The sequence below is a fragment of the Anomaloglossus baeobatrachus genome, chromosome 1, assembly GCF_048569485.1.
Source record: "Anomaloglossus baeobatrachus isolate aAnoBae1 chromosome 1, aAnoBae1.hap1, whole genome shotgun sequence".
Taxonomy (NCBI): Eukaryota; Metazoa; Chordata; class Amphibia; order Anura; family Aromobatidae; genus Anomaloglossus; species Anomaloglossus baeobatrachus.
The window spans coordinates 35,096,964-35,113,476 of record NC_134353.1 but is presented as its reverse complement, the minus strand read 5'-3'; the positions used below and the strand labels follow the sequence as shown (position 1 = coordinate 35,113,476).

The window sequence follows — 16,513 nt, the reverse complement described above, 5'->3', positions numbered from 1 at the left end:
TGGGCAGCATTAGTGCGTCATTTTCACTATGAAGGTGGGCAGCATTAGTGCGTCATTTTCACTATGAAGGTAGACTGCATTAGTGCATCATTTTCACTATGAAGGTGGGCAGCAGTAGTGCATCATTTTCACTATGAAGGTAGACTGCATTAGTGCATCATTTTCACTATGAAGGTAGACTGCATTAGTGCATCATTTTCACTATGAAGGTGGGCAGCATTAGTGCGTCATTTTGAGATCTCGGCTTGTTACAGTTGTCGCCCCAACACTTCTTGCTGGGTTTTCCTCAGTGTTTGCAGTTTGTGATATCCTCAGATCTACAAGTATTTTCATTTTTTTTCTCATCAGTTCTCTGTGTGATCCCGTAAGTATTGGGGTCTGCAGAGACCTCCGTAGCCCCTGACTGGCCATGATTGGTGTTGTGTAGCGTCCAGGACATCCCGCCTCCGCTGTGGTGACGTCTCGTGTGATGTGCGATCTCAGGGCTTGTGGGGTCTTCACGGCCGGACCCTCATACTGTTCCCTTCTTCTCTGCAGTTAAAGGAATTCTTCAATGTGGGAAAGGGAATTTTCGATGATATCGCGCGCCGGCTGCCCGTCTACCATCTGGATTTCACAGACGGTAAGATTCACTCATTTACCCTCCCAGAACCTTGCACCGAGGAGGTCGTACCCCGGGAGAGCAGAGAAGAGGCGCTGACCGTGAGTGCTGCGGTCTGGAAATGTCTTGTACAACCCGGGAGTAGACTAGTATGGCCACCATGGGTGTAGACTAGTATGGCCACCATGGAGGTAGACTGGCCACCCGCTAGACGCATATGGGAGCCACAACACCTTTTGGGAAACGTTACCCATCTCCAAGATCCTATGCCAATGTGTAGGAATATTAGAAATGTAGTATAGTCTCCTGATTAGGTATGACTTTTACCTAATGTGCAGGGCATTGCAGCTTGGGTATCCATGGTTACGCCCACTCATATGGTGACAGTTAGTTGCTCGTGGTCATACCTCATGTGCAGGGCATTGCAGCTTAGGTATCCATGGTTATGACCAAGAGCAACGAACTGTCACCATATGAGTGGGTGTAACCATGGATACCCAAGCTGCAATGCCCTGCACATGAGGTAAAAGTCATACCTAATCAGGAGACTATACTACATTTCTAATTGGAGGTATTTGCTAATATTGGTATTACACCTACTACATATTGGGATAGGATCTTGATGGGATTACCCCTGTAAGCCTTTTGATTATGCTCCTGTTAAGCTGCATAAAATAAAGGTTACTGTACAGCCATATAGTAAATTGGCTATAAAGCTAGCGCACATATAACGAATCACTCATCAAATTGAAATGAAGTAGTGCTGTTTACATCCCTGGTGGACTAGAGCAGTTTAAGGATGCACTTCTAGAACTATATGCCTGGTAGTTTTTGGCAGGGAAGAGGTTAATTAAAAAAAATTCCTGGAGGTTTATGGCAGTGAGAGCACTTTGATGGTCTAGGACAGTGACGGGTTTAGGTTAAGGATTCCTGGTGGTCTAGGGAAGAGATTAAGTTAATATCAATATTCTTGGTCTTCTAATACAGGGAATGAGGTAATTCCTGTATCCCTGGTGGTCTAGTACAGTGAGGGGGTTTATTCTAGTACTCCTAGTGGTCTAGTACAGTGAGGGGATTTATTCTAGTATCCCTGGTGGTCTAGTACAGAGAGGGGGTTTATTCTAGTATCCCTGGTGGTCTAGTACAGTGAGGGGGTTTATTCTAATATCCCTGGTGGTCTAGTACAGTGAGGGGGTTTATTCTAGTATCCCTGGTGGTCTAGTACAGAGAGGGGTTTATTCTAGTATCCCTGGTGGTCTAGTACAGAGAGGGGGGTTATTCTAGTATCCCTGGTGGTCTACTACAGAGGGGGGTTTATTCTAGTATCCCTGGTGGTCTAGTACAGAGAGGGGGTTTATTCTAGTATCCCTGGTGGTCTAGTACAGAGAGGGGGGTTATTCTAGTATCCCTGGTGGTCTAGTACAGAGAGGGGGTTTATTCTAGTATCCCTGGTGGTCTAGTACAGAGGGGGGTTATTCTAGTATCCCTAGTGGTCTAGTACAGAGAGGGGGTTTATTCTAGTATCCCTGGTGGTCTAGTACAGAGGGGGGTTTATTCTAGTATCCCTGGTGGTCTAGTACAGAGGGGGGGTTTATTCTAGTATCCCTGGTGGTCTAGTACAGAGAGGGGGGTTATTCTAGTATCCCTGGTGGTCTAGTACAGAGGGGGTTTATTCTAGTACTCCTGGTGGTCTAGTACAGAGAGGGGGTTTATTCTAGTATTCCTGGTGGTCTAGTACAGAGAGGGGTTTATTCTAGTATCCCTGGTGGTCTAGTACAGAGAGGGGTTTATTCTAGTATCCCTGGTGGTCTAGTACAGAGAGGGGGTTTATTCTAGTATTCCTGGTGGTCTAGTACAGAGAGGGGGTTATTCTAGTACTCCTGGTGGTCTAGTACAGAGAGGGGGGTTTATTCTAGTACCCCTGGTGGTCTAGTACAGAGAGGGGGGTTATTCTAGTATCCCTGGTGGTCTAGTACAGAGGGGGGTTATTCTAGTATCCCTGGTGGTCTAGTACAGAGAGGGGGGTTATTCTAGTATCCCTGGTGGTCTAGTACAGAGAGGGGGTTTATTCTAGTATCCCTGGTGGTCTAGTACAGAGAGGGGGTTTATTCTAGTATCCCTGGTGGTCTAGTACAGAGAGGGTTTATTCTAGAATTCCTGGTGGTCTAGTACAGAGAGGGGGTTTATTCTAGTATCCCTGGTGGTCTAGTACAGAGAGGGTTTATTCTAGTACTCCTAGTGGTCTAGTACAGAGAGGGGTTTATTCTAGTACTCCTAGTGGTCTAGTACAGAGAGGGGTTTATTCTAGTATCCCTGGTGGTCTAGTACAGAGGGGGTTTATTCTAGTACTCCTGGTGGTCTAGTACAGAGAGGGGGTTTATTCTAGTACTCCTGGTGGTCTAGTACAGATGGGGTTTATTCTAGTACTCCTGGTGGTCTAGTACAGAGAGGGGATTTATTCTAGTACTCCTGGTGGTCTAGTACAGAGAGGGGGGTTATTCTAGTATCCCTGGTGGTCTAGTACAGAGAGGGGGTTTATTCTAGTATCCCTGGTGGTCTAGTACAGAGGGGGTTTATTCTAGTACTCCTGGTAGTCTAGTACAGAGAGGGGGTTTATTCTAGTACTCCTGGTGGTCTAGTACAGAGAGGGGGGTTATTCTAGTATCCCTGGTGGTCTAGTACAGAGAGGGGTTTATTCTAGTATCCCTGGTGGTCTAGTACAGAGAGGGGGTTATTCTAGTACTCCTGGTGGTCTAGTACAGAGGGGGGTTTATTCTAGTATCCCTGGTGGTCTAGTACAGTGGGGGTTTATTCTAATATCCCTGGTGGTCTAGTACAGAGGGGGGGTTATTCTAGTATCCCTGGTGGTCTAGTACAGAGAGGTGGGTTATTCTAGTATTCCTGGTGGTCTAGTACAGAGAGGGGTTTATTCTAGTATTCCTGGTGGTCTAGTACAGAGGGGTTTTATATTAGTTACTCCTGGTGGTCTAGTACAGAGGGGGGTTTATTCTAGTATCCCTGGTGGTCTAGTACAGTGGGGGTTTATTCTAATATCCCTGGTGGTCTAGTACAGAGGGGGGTTTATTCTAGTACTCCTGGTGGTCTAGTACAGAGGGGGGTTTATTCTAGTATCCCTGGTGGTCTAGTACAGAGAGGGGGGTTATTCTAGTATCCCTGGTGGTCTAGTACAGAGGGGGGTTATTCTAGTATCCCTGGTGGTCTAGTACAGAGGGGGGTTATTCTAGTATCCCTGGTGGTCTAGTACAGAGGGGGGTTTATTCTAGTACTCCTGGTGGTCTAGTACAGAGGGGGGTTTATTCTAGTACTCCTGGTGGTCTAGTACAGAGGGGGGTTTATTCTAGTATCCCTGGTGGTCTAGTACAGAGGGGGGTTTATTCTAGTACTCCTGGTGGTCTAGTACAGAGGGGGGTTTATTCTAGTATCCCTGGTGGTCTAGTACAGAGGGGGGTTTATTCTAGTATTCCTGGTGGTCTAGTACAGAGGGGGGTTTATTCTAGTATCCCTGGTGGTCTAGTACAGAGGGGGGTTTATTCTAGTATCCCTGGTGGTCTAGTACAGAGGGGGGTTTATTCTAGTATCCCTGGTGGTCTAGAGTATTGTCTATTGTAAGGATCTCTGCTGGTTTAGAGCAATGAAGGGGTTAATGTAAGGTTGATGCAGCTTTTGAACCCCTCTGCCTGTTCTCGGAGGACACCGCTCAGTGGGTCTCCGTCCGTGATCTTGCCGCTCTTCACTCGGCGGTGATATTACACATGCAGACAGTGATTACATATGAAATCTTCGGCTTTCCCCGGCAGTAATATATGACCCAGTTACGGCTATAAGCCGGCGCGGCTCCTGGATACGGCTTGTGCGGTATGAAATGGGTCAATAAGGCGTCACAGCGGTAATGACTCTCCTCACCTGCCTAATGGCGTCCTCTATCCCCCGACTCTTCAGACGCTCCATACGCACTTATAGAACAATATTGTAATAATGCTCCCGCCAAGAAAGCCGCCGCGTCCTCCGAGGGTCGTTATGTAACTGATCCAACCAAACCCCTCTGTGCTGCGAGGACGCGGAGCCCCACGTCCGGGCATTCATCTCCTGGGAGGGACTGGTACCAATTAAAGGCGTCATCATGTGGGGGCCATTCTATTATAGCTACACTTAAGAGTTTTTATTTTCATTTGTTCTCGCTGCCTTTGTTATCTCAAGTCAAGACGTTCTCTCATCTCTATCTACATCCTTCTCCTCTCTCCTTTTTTCCTTTTCATTTTTTTTTCTCTTTTTTCAATCTTGCTCTCCCTGTTTTTTTTTTTTTTTCTCCTCGCTTCCCCCTCTTTCTCGCTCCTCCCTCTTTCTCCCCCCCTCTTTCTTTTTTTCTCCCCTCTTTCTTTCTTTGTCGCTCCCCCTCCTCTTTCTCTTTGTCGCTCCCCCTCCTCTTTCTTTCTTTTTGTCGCTCCCCTCTCCTCTTTCTTTCTTTGTCGCTCCCCCTCCTCTTTCTTTCTTTGTCGCTCCCCCTCCTCTTTCTTTCTTTGTCGCTCCCCCCTCCTCTTTCTTTCTTTGTCGCTCGCCCCTCCTCTTTCTTTTTGTCGCACCCCCTCCTCTTTCTTTCTTTTTGTCGCACCCCCTCCTCTTTCTTTCTTTTTGTCGCACCCCCTCCTCTTTCTTTCTTTTTGTCGCTCCCCTCTCTTTCTTTCTTTTTGTCGCTCCCCCCTCCTCTTTCTTTCTTTTTGTCGCTCCCCCCTCCTCTTTCTTTCTTTGTCGCTCCCCCCTCCTCTTTCTTTCTTTGTCGCTCCCCCCTCCTTTCTTTTTGTCGCTCCCCTCTCCTCTTTCTTTTTGTCGCTCCCCCCTCCTTTCTTTCTTTGTCGCTCCCCCCTCCTCTTTCTTTCTTTGTCGCTCCCCCCTTCTTTCTTTGTCGCTCCCCCCTCCTTTCTTTTTGTCGCTCCCCTCTCCTCTTTCTTTCTTTTTGTCGCTCCCCCCTCCTCTTTCTTTCTTTGTCGCTCCCCCCTCCTCTTTCTTTCTTTGTCGCTCCCCCCTCCTCTTTCTTTCTTTGTCGCTCCCCCTCCTCTTTCTTTCTTTGTCGCTCCCCCCTCCTTTCTTTCTTTGTCGCTCCCCCTCCTCTTTCTTTCTTTGTCGCTCCCCCCTCCTTTCTTTCTTTGTCGCTCCCCCCTCCTTTCTTTCTTTGTCGCTCCCCCCTCCTTTCTTTCTTTGTCGCCCCCTTCCTTTCTTTCTTTGTCGCCCCCTTCCTTTCTTTCTTTGTCGCCCCCTTCCTTTCTTTCTTTGTCGCCCCCTTCCTTTCTTTCTTTGTCGCCCCCTTCCTTTCTTTCTTTGTCGCCCCCTTCCTTTCTTTCTTTGTCGCCCCCTTCCTTTCTTTCTTTGTCGCCCCCTTCCTTTCTTTCTTTGTCGCTCCCCCCTCCTCTTTCTTTCTTTGTCGCTCCCCCCTCCTCTTTCTTTCTTTGTCGCTCCCCCCTCCTCTTTCTTTCTTTGTCGCTCCCCCCTCCTCTTTCTTTCTTTGTCGCTCCCCCCTCCTCTTTCTTTCTTTGTCGCCCCCTTCCTTTCTTTCTTTGTCGCCCCCTTCCTTTCTTTCTTTGTCGCCCCCTTCCTTTCTTTCTTTGTCGCCCCCTTCCTTTCTTTCTTTGTCGCCCCCTTCCTTTCTTTCTTTGTCGCCCCCTTCCTTTCTTTCTTTGTCGCCCCCTTCCTTTCTTTCTTTGTCGCCCCCTTCCTTTCTTTCTTTGTCGCCCCCTTCCTTTCTTTCTTTGTCGCCCCCTTCCTTTCTTTCTTTGTCGCCCCCTTCCTTTCTTTCTTTGTCGCCCCCTTCCTTTCTTTCTTTGTCGCCCCCTTCCTTTCTTTCTTTGTCGCCCCCTTCCTTTCTTTCTTGTCGCCCCCTTCCTTTCTTTCTTTGTCGCCCCCTTCCTTTCTTTGTCGCCCCCTTCCTTTCTTTCTTTGTCGCCCCCTTCCTTTCTTTCTTTGTCGCCCCCTTTCTTTCTTTGTCGCCCCCTTCCTTTCTTTCTTTGTCGCCCCCTTCCTTTCTTTCTTTGTCGCCCCCTTCCTTTCTTTCTTTGTCGCCCCCTTTCTTTCTTTGTCGCCCCCTTCCTTTCTTTCTTTGTCGCCCCCTTCCTTTCTTTCTTTGTTGCTCCACCCTCCTCTTTCTTTCTCACTTACCCCCCTCCCACCCTCTCATACTACTACTCCCCCAGTATTATACCATTATTCCCCTTGTTACCCCTGCCCCTGAGCGCGGTCCCAGGCGTAACTCCAGCCTTTGTTGCTCTGCTTTCCTCCTCAGGCATTACTGGAAATAACAAGTCCATCGGAAAGTACCTCACAACCACGATTTTCTTGTACTTTGCTTGCCTCCTGCCCTCTATCGCCTTTGGCTCTTTGAATGATGAAAACACTCGCGGGGTGATTGGTAAGATTTTCTTTGAAGATCATTTGTTTTGCATCTATCAACTTGGAAGAGATTAAACAGGTGGGTAGCATCGGTGCTACTTACGTCTGTACTGCTGGCATGTGTGGGCGTGTAGACATTGCCTCCGGTGTGCTGACTGTGTACACATGTAGAGACTTTGCTTGCCTGGATATCGAATGTGGTGATGGGGATCTTCCATTGACTTGGTGATATGGACCGTGGTGTGCCCATCACAGACCGTTATATTACTTATTGCCCCTGATACAATGTGAGACAGGGTGTCCCTGAATTCCTGCGCGCTCCAGATCACAGCCATGTCTGCTCTGCCACAATTTTCAGGGTCACGTTTCGCCCCTGCTGCTGCTTCCTCAAGAGCTCTAGTTCCTCCATCATCCAGAAACAAGGTTTTCGTCTCTTCCTCACTGACTGAGAGAGAATTGCATCTAATGTTCAGTTACTATACTTTGCTGTAGTGGTGGTATTCAAGGATCAGCGCCCCTAGTGGTGGAGGTCAGTAGTAGTCATATAGTATACAAGGATCAGCGCCCCTAGTGGTGGAGGTCAGTAGTAGTCATGTACTGGTATACAAGGATCAGCGCCCCTAGTGGTGGTGGTCAGTAGTAGTCATATACTAGTATACATGGATCAGCGCCCCTAGTGGTGGAGGTCAGTAGTAGTCATATACTAGTATACATGGATCAGCGCCCCTAGTGGTGGAGGTCAGTAGTAGTCATATACTAGCATACAAGGATCAGCGCCCCTAGTGGTGGTCAGTAGCAGTCATATACTAGTATACAAGGATCAGCACCCCTAGTGGTGGAGGTCAGTAGTAGTCATATACAAGGATCAGCACCCCTAGTGGTGGAGGTCAGTAGTAGTCATGTACTGGTATTCAAGGATCAGCGCCCCTAGTGGTGGAGGTCAGTAGTAGTCATATACTAGTATACAAGGATCAGCGCCCCTAGTGGTGGAGGTCAGTAGCAGTCATATACTAGTATACATGGATCAGTGCCCCTAGTGGTGGAGGTCAGTAGTAGTCATGTACTGGTATTCAAGGATCAGCGCCCCTAGTGGTGGAGGTCAGTAGTAGTCATATACTAGTATACAAGGATCAGCGCCCCAAGTGGTGGAGGTCAGTAGCAGTCATATACTAGTATACAAGGATCAGTGCCCCTAGTGGTGGAGGTCAGTATTGCCAAGTGCTAGTGCATTTTGGGAGATGCCCGTGTTAGGCAGGGTGTTGAGTTGAGTTGAATTTCCGCCTGTTTCTAAAATCAAGCATCAGGATTGGATAGACAGGAAATCACGGGAGACTGAGGAATATCATACAGTAAAATTACTCCATTTTTTAATATTGTTATTAGTATAATTGTTGATAAGTGACATTTTTCGTAAATTGAAGCTGTCATTGGTTTGGGGTCCCTAATATTGCTGCCTTCATGAGCTCATCCACACAGCTTCTATTCTGTACTTTTGTCCTTCTGTACTGCCTGTTTTCTCTGCGTTACTGAAACACTACATGCTGTCTCCCCCCTCCGCGTGACTGGTCGGGCCGTCTCCCCCCTCCGCGTGACTGGTCGGGCCGTCTTCCCCCCTTTTCGTGACTGGTCGGGCCGTCTTCCCCCCTCCTCGTGACTGGTCGGGCCGTCTTCCCCCCTCCTCGTGACTGGTCGGGCCGTCTTCCCCCCCTCCGCGTGACTGGTCGGGCCGTCTCCCCCCTCCGCGTGACTGGTCGGGCCGTCTCCCCCCTCCGCGTGACTGGTCGGGCCGTCTCCCCCCTCCGCGTGACTGGTCGGGCCGTCTCCCCCCTCCGCGTGACTGGTCGGGCCGTCTCCCCCCTCCGCGTGACTGGTCGGGCCGTCTCCCCCCTCCGCGTGACTGGTCGGGCCGTCTTCCCCCCTCCGCGTGACTGGTCGGGCCGTCTTCCCCCCTCCGCGTGACTGGTCGGGCCATCTTCCCCCCTCCGCGTGACTGGTCGGGCCGTCTCCCCCCTCCTCGTGACTGGTCGGGCCGTCTTTGAGCTCATGTTTCAGCACCGCTTATATCCTGTATATTTTTTTATTATATACCCATCTTGTTCTATACAGCCTGTTTTCTCTCCTCTCCTTGAGACTGTACATGCTTTCTCCCCTCCGTTGTGGGAATGTCTGCAGTACTCCTCCCCTCTCCCGCTTGTGTCTTTTGACCCTGAGTGTAAGGAGGGGCTAGAGCAGGGACAGCCCTGTCAGACCCGGAGCTCTGATGGGTTAGTAGCCTTTCTGCAGAGCGCTGAGCTAGGTAACGGTCTCTGCAGCAGCCAAATGCTAAACATTCTATAGGAAGTTGTTTATCTTTGCATATTTTTGTGTACACATTGTTCCTTGATGTTTGGAAATGTTGATTTTTTTTTTTTTTTTTTTTTTTTTTTTTTGAGCTTGAAAAGTTTACTCAACACCATGTCCACCTCTCGTTCCAGACGTGCAGAAGACGATGATTGGTCAGGGCATTGGGGGGGTGGTATACTCCTTCCTCGCCGGGCAACCTCTGGTGGTCTTATTGACGACGGCACCCTTGGCTTTATATATCAATGGTAGGTATGAGCGCACGGCCGCGGGCGTCGTAGACTTCAGCCTTGGATGATGCTTTCCTGTTCAGCAGGGTCTATAATGTAATATCAAGTGCAAATATACTCACACCCCCCTGACACTGCCTGCGAAACCCCCAACTAATTGTATGCATGTCCTAATCGATGTAGAGGGAAGGGATCTGCGAGTGACGGCCGGCCCCACACAGCCACTGCCCGCATTCTCCACCAAATTAATATCAAGGGAAGCGGAGCGCGTCGTAGGTGAAGCAGGCCCCCTGTATCATGTATCGGGGAGCGGTGTATAACCCCCAGTCTCCTCTTCCTGCAGTTATCAGAGGGATCTGCGATGACTACAAGCTGGACTTTAAAGCCTTCTATGCCTGGACGGGGCTGTGGAACAGCTTCTTCCTCATCCTCTACTCGCTGTTCAATTGTAGCCTGCTCATGAAGCTCTTCAAGAGGTGACCGCGCGTATACCACTACTGCTACTACACCACTACTGCTACTACACCGCATGGCACAGCCATTAGTCATCACTCTGTACAACCCCGGGCACATACATCTGTCTACTGTGTTACCAGCACAATTATTTATTCTATAGGACCTGTTTCATGGACTATAATGTGGAGGTCCATACATTGAGAGCGGGGGTCCGAGGCTTATTCACCTGTATGACTCTGACTGTGGTAACAGGCACAGCTAGAAATGTTCAGTATAGTAGAATGAGTGCAGCTCTGGAGTATAATGCAGGATGTAACTCCGCATCAGTACAGGAAAAGTAATGTAATGCATGTACACAGTGACTGCACCAGCAGAATAGTGAGTGCAGCTCTGGAGTATAATACAGGAGGTAACTCAGGATCAGTAATGTAATGTATGTACACAGTGACTGCACCAGCAGAATAGTGAGTGCAGCTCTGGAGTATAATACAGGATGTAACTCAGGATCAGTACAGGATCAGTAATGTAATGTATGTACACAGTGACTGCACCAGCAGAATAGTGAGTGCAGCTCTGGAGTATAATACAGGAGGTAACTCAGGATCAGTAATGTATGTACATAGTGACTGCACCAGCAGAATAGTGAGTGCAGCTCTGGAGTATAATACAGGATGTAACTCAGGATCAGTAATGTAATGTAAGTACACAGTGACTGCACCAGCAGAATAGTGAGTGCAGCTCTGGAGTATAATACAGGAGGTAACTCAGGATCAGTAATGTAATGTATGTACACAGTGACTGCTCCAGCAGAATAGTGAGTGCAGCTCTGGAGTATAATACAGGAGGTAACTCAGGATCAGTAATGTATGTGCACAGTGACTGCACCAGCAGAATAGTGAGTGCAGCTCTGGAGTATAATACAGGAGGTAACTCAGGATCAGTAATGTAATGTAAGTACACAGTGACTGCTCCAGCAGAATAGTGAGTGCAGCTCTAGAGGATAATACAGGATGTAACTTAGGATCAGTAATGTAATGTATGTACACAGTGACTGCACCAGCAGAATAGTGAGTGCAGCTCTGGAGTATAATACAGGAGGTAACTCAGGATCAGTAATGTAATGTATGTACACAGTGACTGCACCAGCAGAATAATGAGTGCAGCTCTGGAGTATAATACAGGAGGTAACTCAGGATCAGTAATGTAATGTATGTACACAGTGACTGCACCAGCAGAATAGTGAGCGCAGCTCTGGAGTATAATACAGGAGGTAACTCAGGATCAGTAATGTAATGTATGTACACAGTGACTGCACCAGCAGAATAATGAGTGCAGCTCTGGAGTATAATACAGGAGGTAACTCAGGATCAGTAATGTAATGTATGTACACAGTGACTGCACCAGCAGAATAGTGAGCGCAGCTCTGGAGTATAATACAGGAGGTAACTCAGGATCAGTAATGTAATGTATGTACACAGTGACTGCACCAGCAGAATAATGAGTGCAGCTCTGGAGTAGAATACAGGAGGTAACTCAGGATCAGTAATGTAATGTAAGTACACAGTGACTGCACCAGCAGAATAGTGAGTGCAGCTCTGGAGTATAATACAGGCGTTAATGCTGGGTTTGTTCTCCCTTTCTCAGGTCCACAGAGGAGATAATCGCCCTTTTTATATCTATAACATTTGTGCTGGACGCTCTGAAAGGGATCATCAAAAGTAAGTTCTGCTCTGTACCCGGCCCTCGTTGTGGGGTGACGGCCGCGGGGGACAATGTGGGGACAATGCGGTGACGTTCCGGCTATTATCGGCTCGGCGCTGCATACCTCTTGATCTCGGTGTCGGTTACGTGCTGTCGGAGGGCGCTGGCTCCTCGGTGAATAACCGCGGCTTTTTCTGACTTTTACGAGGAGTCATATGATGGGCGGGATGCTCCTCTCCATTAACACCCGTCAGCTGCTGGGACCGCCAGCCGAGAAATGTGTGCACCCCCCCATGTGAGCCGCTGCCTGTCATAAGGTCTTATTCCCAATAATTATATCGTGGGATCTAAGCTGTTGCTCCCTTTTATCAGCCTTTGGTAAATATCTGCATACATCAGGGATCTTCACAGCGGTTGTGAAACTACAAGTCCCACAGCCTGCTTTACCGCCATTGGTTGCTGATCTGTGGCATATATATAGTAATGTGATATTCTATTACTCTCTGTTATCAGCCATATATAAATATTGTGTCCTTTTGTATGGTTATTGGATGCACAGTACATGGCGGCCTTCCCCTGGAGTAACCCCCGGGGTCAGATATTTCCGCATTAGTTAGCACTTCTCTGCCCCCTTGTGCCGCTAGTTAGGGGAGAGCTGCAGGAAGCCGCGGACATCTGGCTGCTCCCAGTAACACCTGTCCTGCGCCATCCCCCCCGTCCGGTCCTGCTCTCACCAGTCTCCATCACATAAAGGAAAAAACACAAGGAAACGCGTCGCCCCCCCCCCCCGGCCCATTGTCTACTACAGATGTGGACAACCGTAAGCCCTCACCACGTTCACCTGTGTCACGGGTATCCTCTACTCGCGCACCTTTGACCCACCATCAAACGCGTTTCAGTCTCTGCTTGTCACCTCCATGTGTCATCGCTTTTCATTCTCTCCTCAGAGAGTAGCCGTCACCTCAATGTCATCATCGTGGCCTCCATCAAATGTTGTGCGCTCATCACATAAAGGGGGGAAAAAGAAGGAAATGCGTTACTCCAAGCCTGCTGCCAACAGTAGATCCCGGCATAGTTCATCTCTGTTCTGGGTCTACCAAACCATTGTCAGTGCATTTTAGTCCCTGATTTTCATTGGGATCAACGCGTTTCAGTCCCTTTAATAATTATCTTAAGATTCCAACGCATTTCAGTCTCTCTAATTGTCATTTTAATTCACCAACGCATTTCACTCCTTAGTTAACAACTTTGTTGTAAATTAATTTCAGTCCCCCCTTAAGAGTGCTCAAACTATCAAAACATTTCAGTTCCTCCTTTCAAAATTGATCATCATCTTGCACTAAACGCATTTTAGCCAGCCCTAATCTTCACTATGTTCTACTCACAATTTCAACGCATTTCAGTCCTTCATGGAGTCTTAAATTCAGTGCATTTTAATCCCCTTTCCGGTAGAGTGCTCAACTAAAATTAGCAACACATTTCAATCATTTCTTTCAATACTTCTCATCTCAATTTATCCACGCATTTCAGTCCCTTTTACTAGTGGTCCGCTCAGATGATCAACACAGTTCACTGCCTCCAATAGTGGTCAACTCAAACTGTCATTCTATTATAAACATGTTTACCTCCCTCCGTTCCAAAAAATGCCATCGCGTTTCAGTCTCCTATGTCGATAGTGATAATCTCAAAAATATGAATGCGTTTCAGTTCCTCTTTCCAGAAGAGCGCTCATCTCTCAAATTGGCAAACATCAGTTCCTCCTTCCACTAATGAGCATCTTAAAGCCTTATACTAAACGCACTTCAGGTCGTCTGCATTCTTATATGTTCTTCTCAACTTCTTTTTTAGAACTTCACGTTCACAGAATCTTAGTCTCTCTCTAGTAGAGTGCTCCTATTAAATTATCAACGCATTTCAGTCCCTTCACTAGTGGTCACTTTATCCACGCATTTCAGTCCCTTCACTAGTGGTCACTTTATCCACGCATTTCAGTCCCTTCAACTAGTGGTCACTTTATCCACGCATTTCAGTCCCTTCAACTAGTGGTCACTTTATCCACGCATTTCAGTCCCTTCAACTAGTGGTCACTTTATCCACGCATTTCAGTCCCTTCAACTAGTGGTCACTTTATCCACGCATTTCAGTCCCTTCAACTAGTGGTCACTTTATCCACGCATTTCAGTCCCTTCAACTAGTGGTCACTTTTTCCACGCATTTCAGTCCCTTCAACTAGTGGTCACTTTATCCACGCATTTCAGTCCCTTCAACTAGTGGTCACTTTATCCACGCATTTCAGTCCCTTCAACTAGTGGTCACTTTATCCACGCATTTCAGTCCCTTCAACTTGTGGTCACTTTATCCACGCATTTCAGTCCCTTCAACTTGTGGTCACTTTATCCACGCATTTCAGTCCCTTCAACTTGTGGTCACTTTATCCACGCATTTCAGTCCCTTCAACTAGTGGTCACTTTATCCACGCATTTCAGTCCCTTCAACTAGTGGTCACTTTATCCACGCATTTCAGTCCCTTCAACTAGTGGTCACTTTATCCACGCATTTCAGTCCCTTCAACTAGTGGTCACTTTATCCACGCATTTCAGTCCCTTCAACTAGTGGTCACTTTATCCACGCATTTCAGTCCCTTCAACTAGTGGTCACTTTATCCACGCATTTCAGTCCCTTCAACTAGTGGTCACTTTATCCACGCATTTCAGTCCCTTCAACAAGTGGTCACTTTATCCACGCATTTCAGTCCCTTCTACAAGTGGTCACTTTATCCACGCATTTCAGTCCCTTCTACAAGTGGTCACTTTATCCACGCATTTCAGTCCCTTCTACAAGTGGTCACTTTATCCACGCATTTCAGTCCCTTCTACAAGTGGTCACTTTATCCACGCATTTCAGTCCCTTCTACAAGTGGTCACTTTATCCACGCATTTCAGTCCCTTCTACAAGTGGTCACTTTATCCACGCATTTCAGTCCCTTCTACAAGTGGTCACTTTATCCACGCATTTCAGTCCCTTCTACAAGTGGTCACTTTATCCACGCATTTCAGTCCCTTCTACAAGTGGTCACTTTATCCACGCATTTCAGTCCCTTCTACAAGTGGTCACTTTATCCACGCATTTCAGTCCCTTCTACAAGTGGTCACTTTATCCACGCATTTCAGTCCCTTCTACAAGTGGTCACTTTATCCACGCATTTCAGTCCCTTCTACAAGTGGTCACTTTATCCACGCATTTCAGTCCCTTCTACAAGTGGTCACTTTATCCACGCATTTCAGTCCCTTCTACAAGTGGTCACTTTATCCACGCATTTCAGTCCCTTCTACAAGTGGTCACTTTATCCACGCATTTCAGTCCCTTCTACAAGTGGTCACTTTATCCACGCATTTCAGTCCCTTCTACAAGTGGTCACTTTATCCACGCATTTCAGTCCCTTCTACAAGTGGTCACTTTATCCACGCATTTCAGTCCCTTCTACAAGTGGTCACTTTATCCACGCATTTCAGTCCCTTCTACAAGTGGTCACTTTATCCACGCATTTCAGTCCCTTCTACAAGTAGTCATCTCAGATTGTCCCCCTATTATAAATGTATTTAACTCCATCCCCCACCATTTCAATAATCGCATTGTATTTCGGTCCCCAATTTTAAGTGACAATCTCAAAAATGCGTTTCAGTTCCTCTTTTCCATAAGAAGGCTCATCTCTCAAATTGTCAAATATTTCCGTTCCTCCTTCCACTAATGATCTCCTTAAAGCTTTACACTAAACACACTTCAGCTCATTCTGCCTTCCTATATGTTCTTCTCATTTCTTTCAGTCCTTCGCATTTCGGTCCTCTTTCCATAAGAGTGCCCATCTTAAATTATCAATGCGTTTCAGTGCTTTCAATAATGCTCATTTCAGTCCCTCCAGTAGAGTGGTCAACGCAAATTGTCATCTTATAAACGCGTTTCCATCCCCCCCACCCACATTCCAATATTCATTTCATTTCTGACCCCTATTTAAATGATTATATATATGTATGTGTAATGCATTTCAGTCCTTTCTTCCAACACTAGTAATCTCAATATTATCAATGCTGTCCAGTCACATCAACGCATTTCAGCTTCACCATCAGTAGTGATCACCTCAAATTACCAGTGAATTTTCCCAGTGTTGGGACCGATGCATTTCAGCTCCATTATCAGTAGTGGTCACCTCAAATTTTCATTGTTGGTGCCGACGCATTTCAGCTTTGCAATCAAAAGTGGTCAGCTCAAGTTACCAGTGCTTTTTCCGTGTTCAACCAACGCATTTCAGCTTCATTATCAGCATTGATCAGCTCAAATTACCAGTGAATGTCGGTGTTGGTACCAACACATTTCAGTTTTACCATCAGTAGTGGTCACCTCAAATAATAGTGCATTTTCCCAGTTTTGGTACCGACTCATTTCAGCTCCATTATCAGTATGGATAATTTTCAGTGTTGGTGCTGACGCATTTCAGCTTTGCAATCAAGTGGTCAGCTCAAATTAGCAGTGCTTTTTCAGTGTTAAACCAACGCATTTCAGCTTCATTCAGTATTGGTCAGCTCAAGTTGCCAGTGCATGTTCAGTGTTGGTACCAACGCATTTCAGCTCCATTATTAGTACTGGTCACCTCAAATTACCAGGGGATTTTTTACTGTTGGTACCAACGCATTTCAGCTCTGTAGCTCAAATTACCCGTGCATTTTATTTTCAGTGATGGTACCCCTGGGTTATTAGTCACTGGGTCACAAGGCTTCATAGAAATGCATAG

At 47.1% G+C, this 16,513-nt stretch overlaps 1 protein-coding gene across 7 annotated transcripts in view; it reads left to right on the top strand.

The window, feature by feature from the left end:
• The window catches only part of SLC4A11 (solute carrier family 4 member 11), a 139,901-nt gene that overhangs the window by 103,153 nt on the left and 20,235 nt on the right, over nucleotides 1-16,513 (top strand). For all 7 annotated transcript variants that reach the window (XM_075346326.1, XM_075346345.1, XM_075346371.1 and 4 more), the window contains 5 exons: nucleotides 538-622; nucleotides 6,894-7,019; nucleotides 9,475-9,588; nucleotides 9,914-10,046; nucleotides 11,671-11,744. In XM_075346326.1, coding sequence (XP_075202441.1) covers nucleotides 538-622; nucleotides 6,894-7,019; nucleotides 9,475-9,588; nucleotides 9,914-10,046; nucleotides 11,671-11,744 — 532 coding nt within the window. The remainder of the gene's footprint in view (nucleotides 1-537; nucleotides 623-6,893; nucleotides 7,020-9,474; nucleotides 9,589-9,913; nucleotides 10,047-11,670; nucleotides 11,745-16,513) is intronic.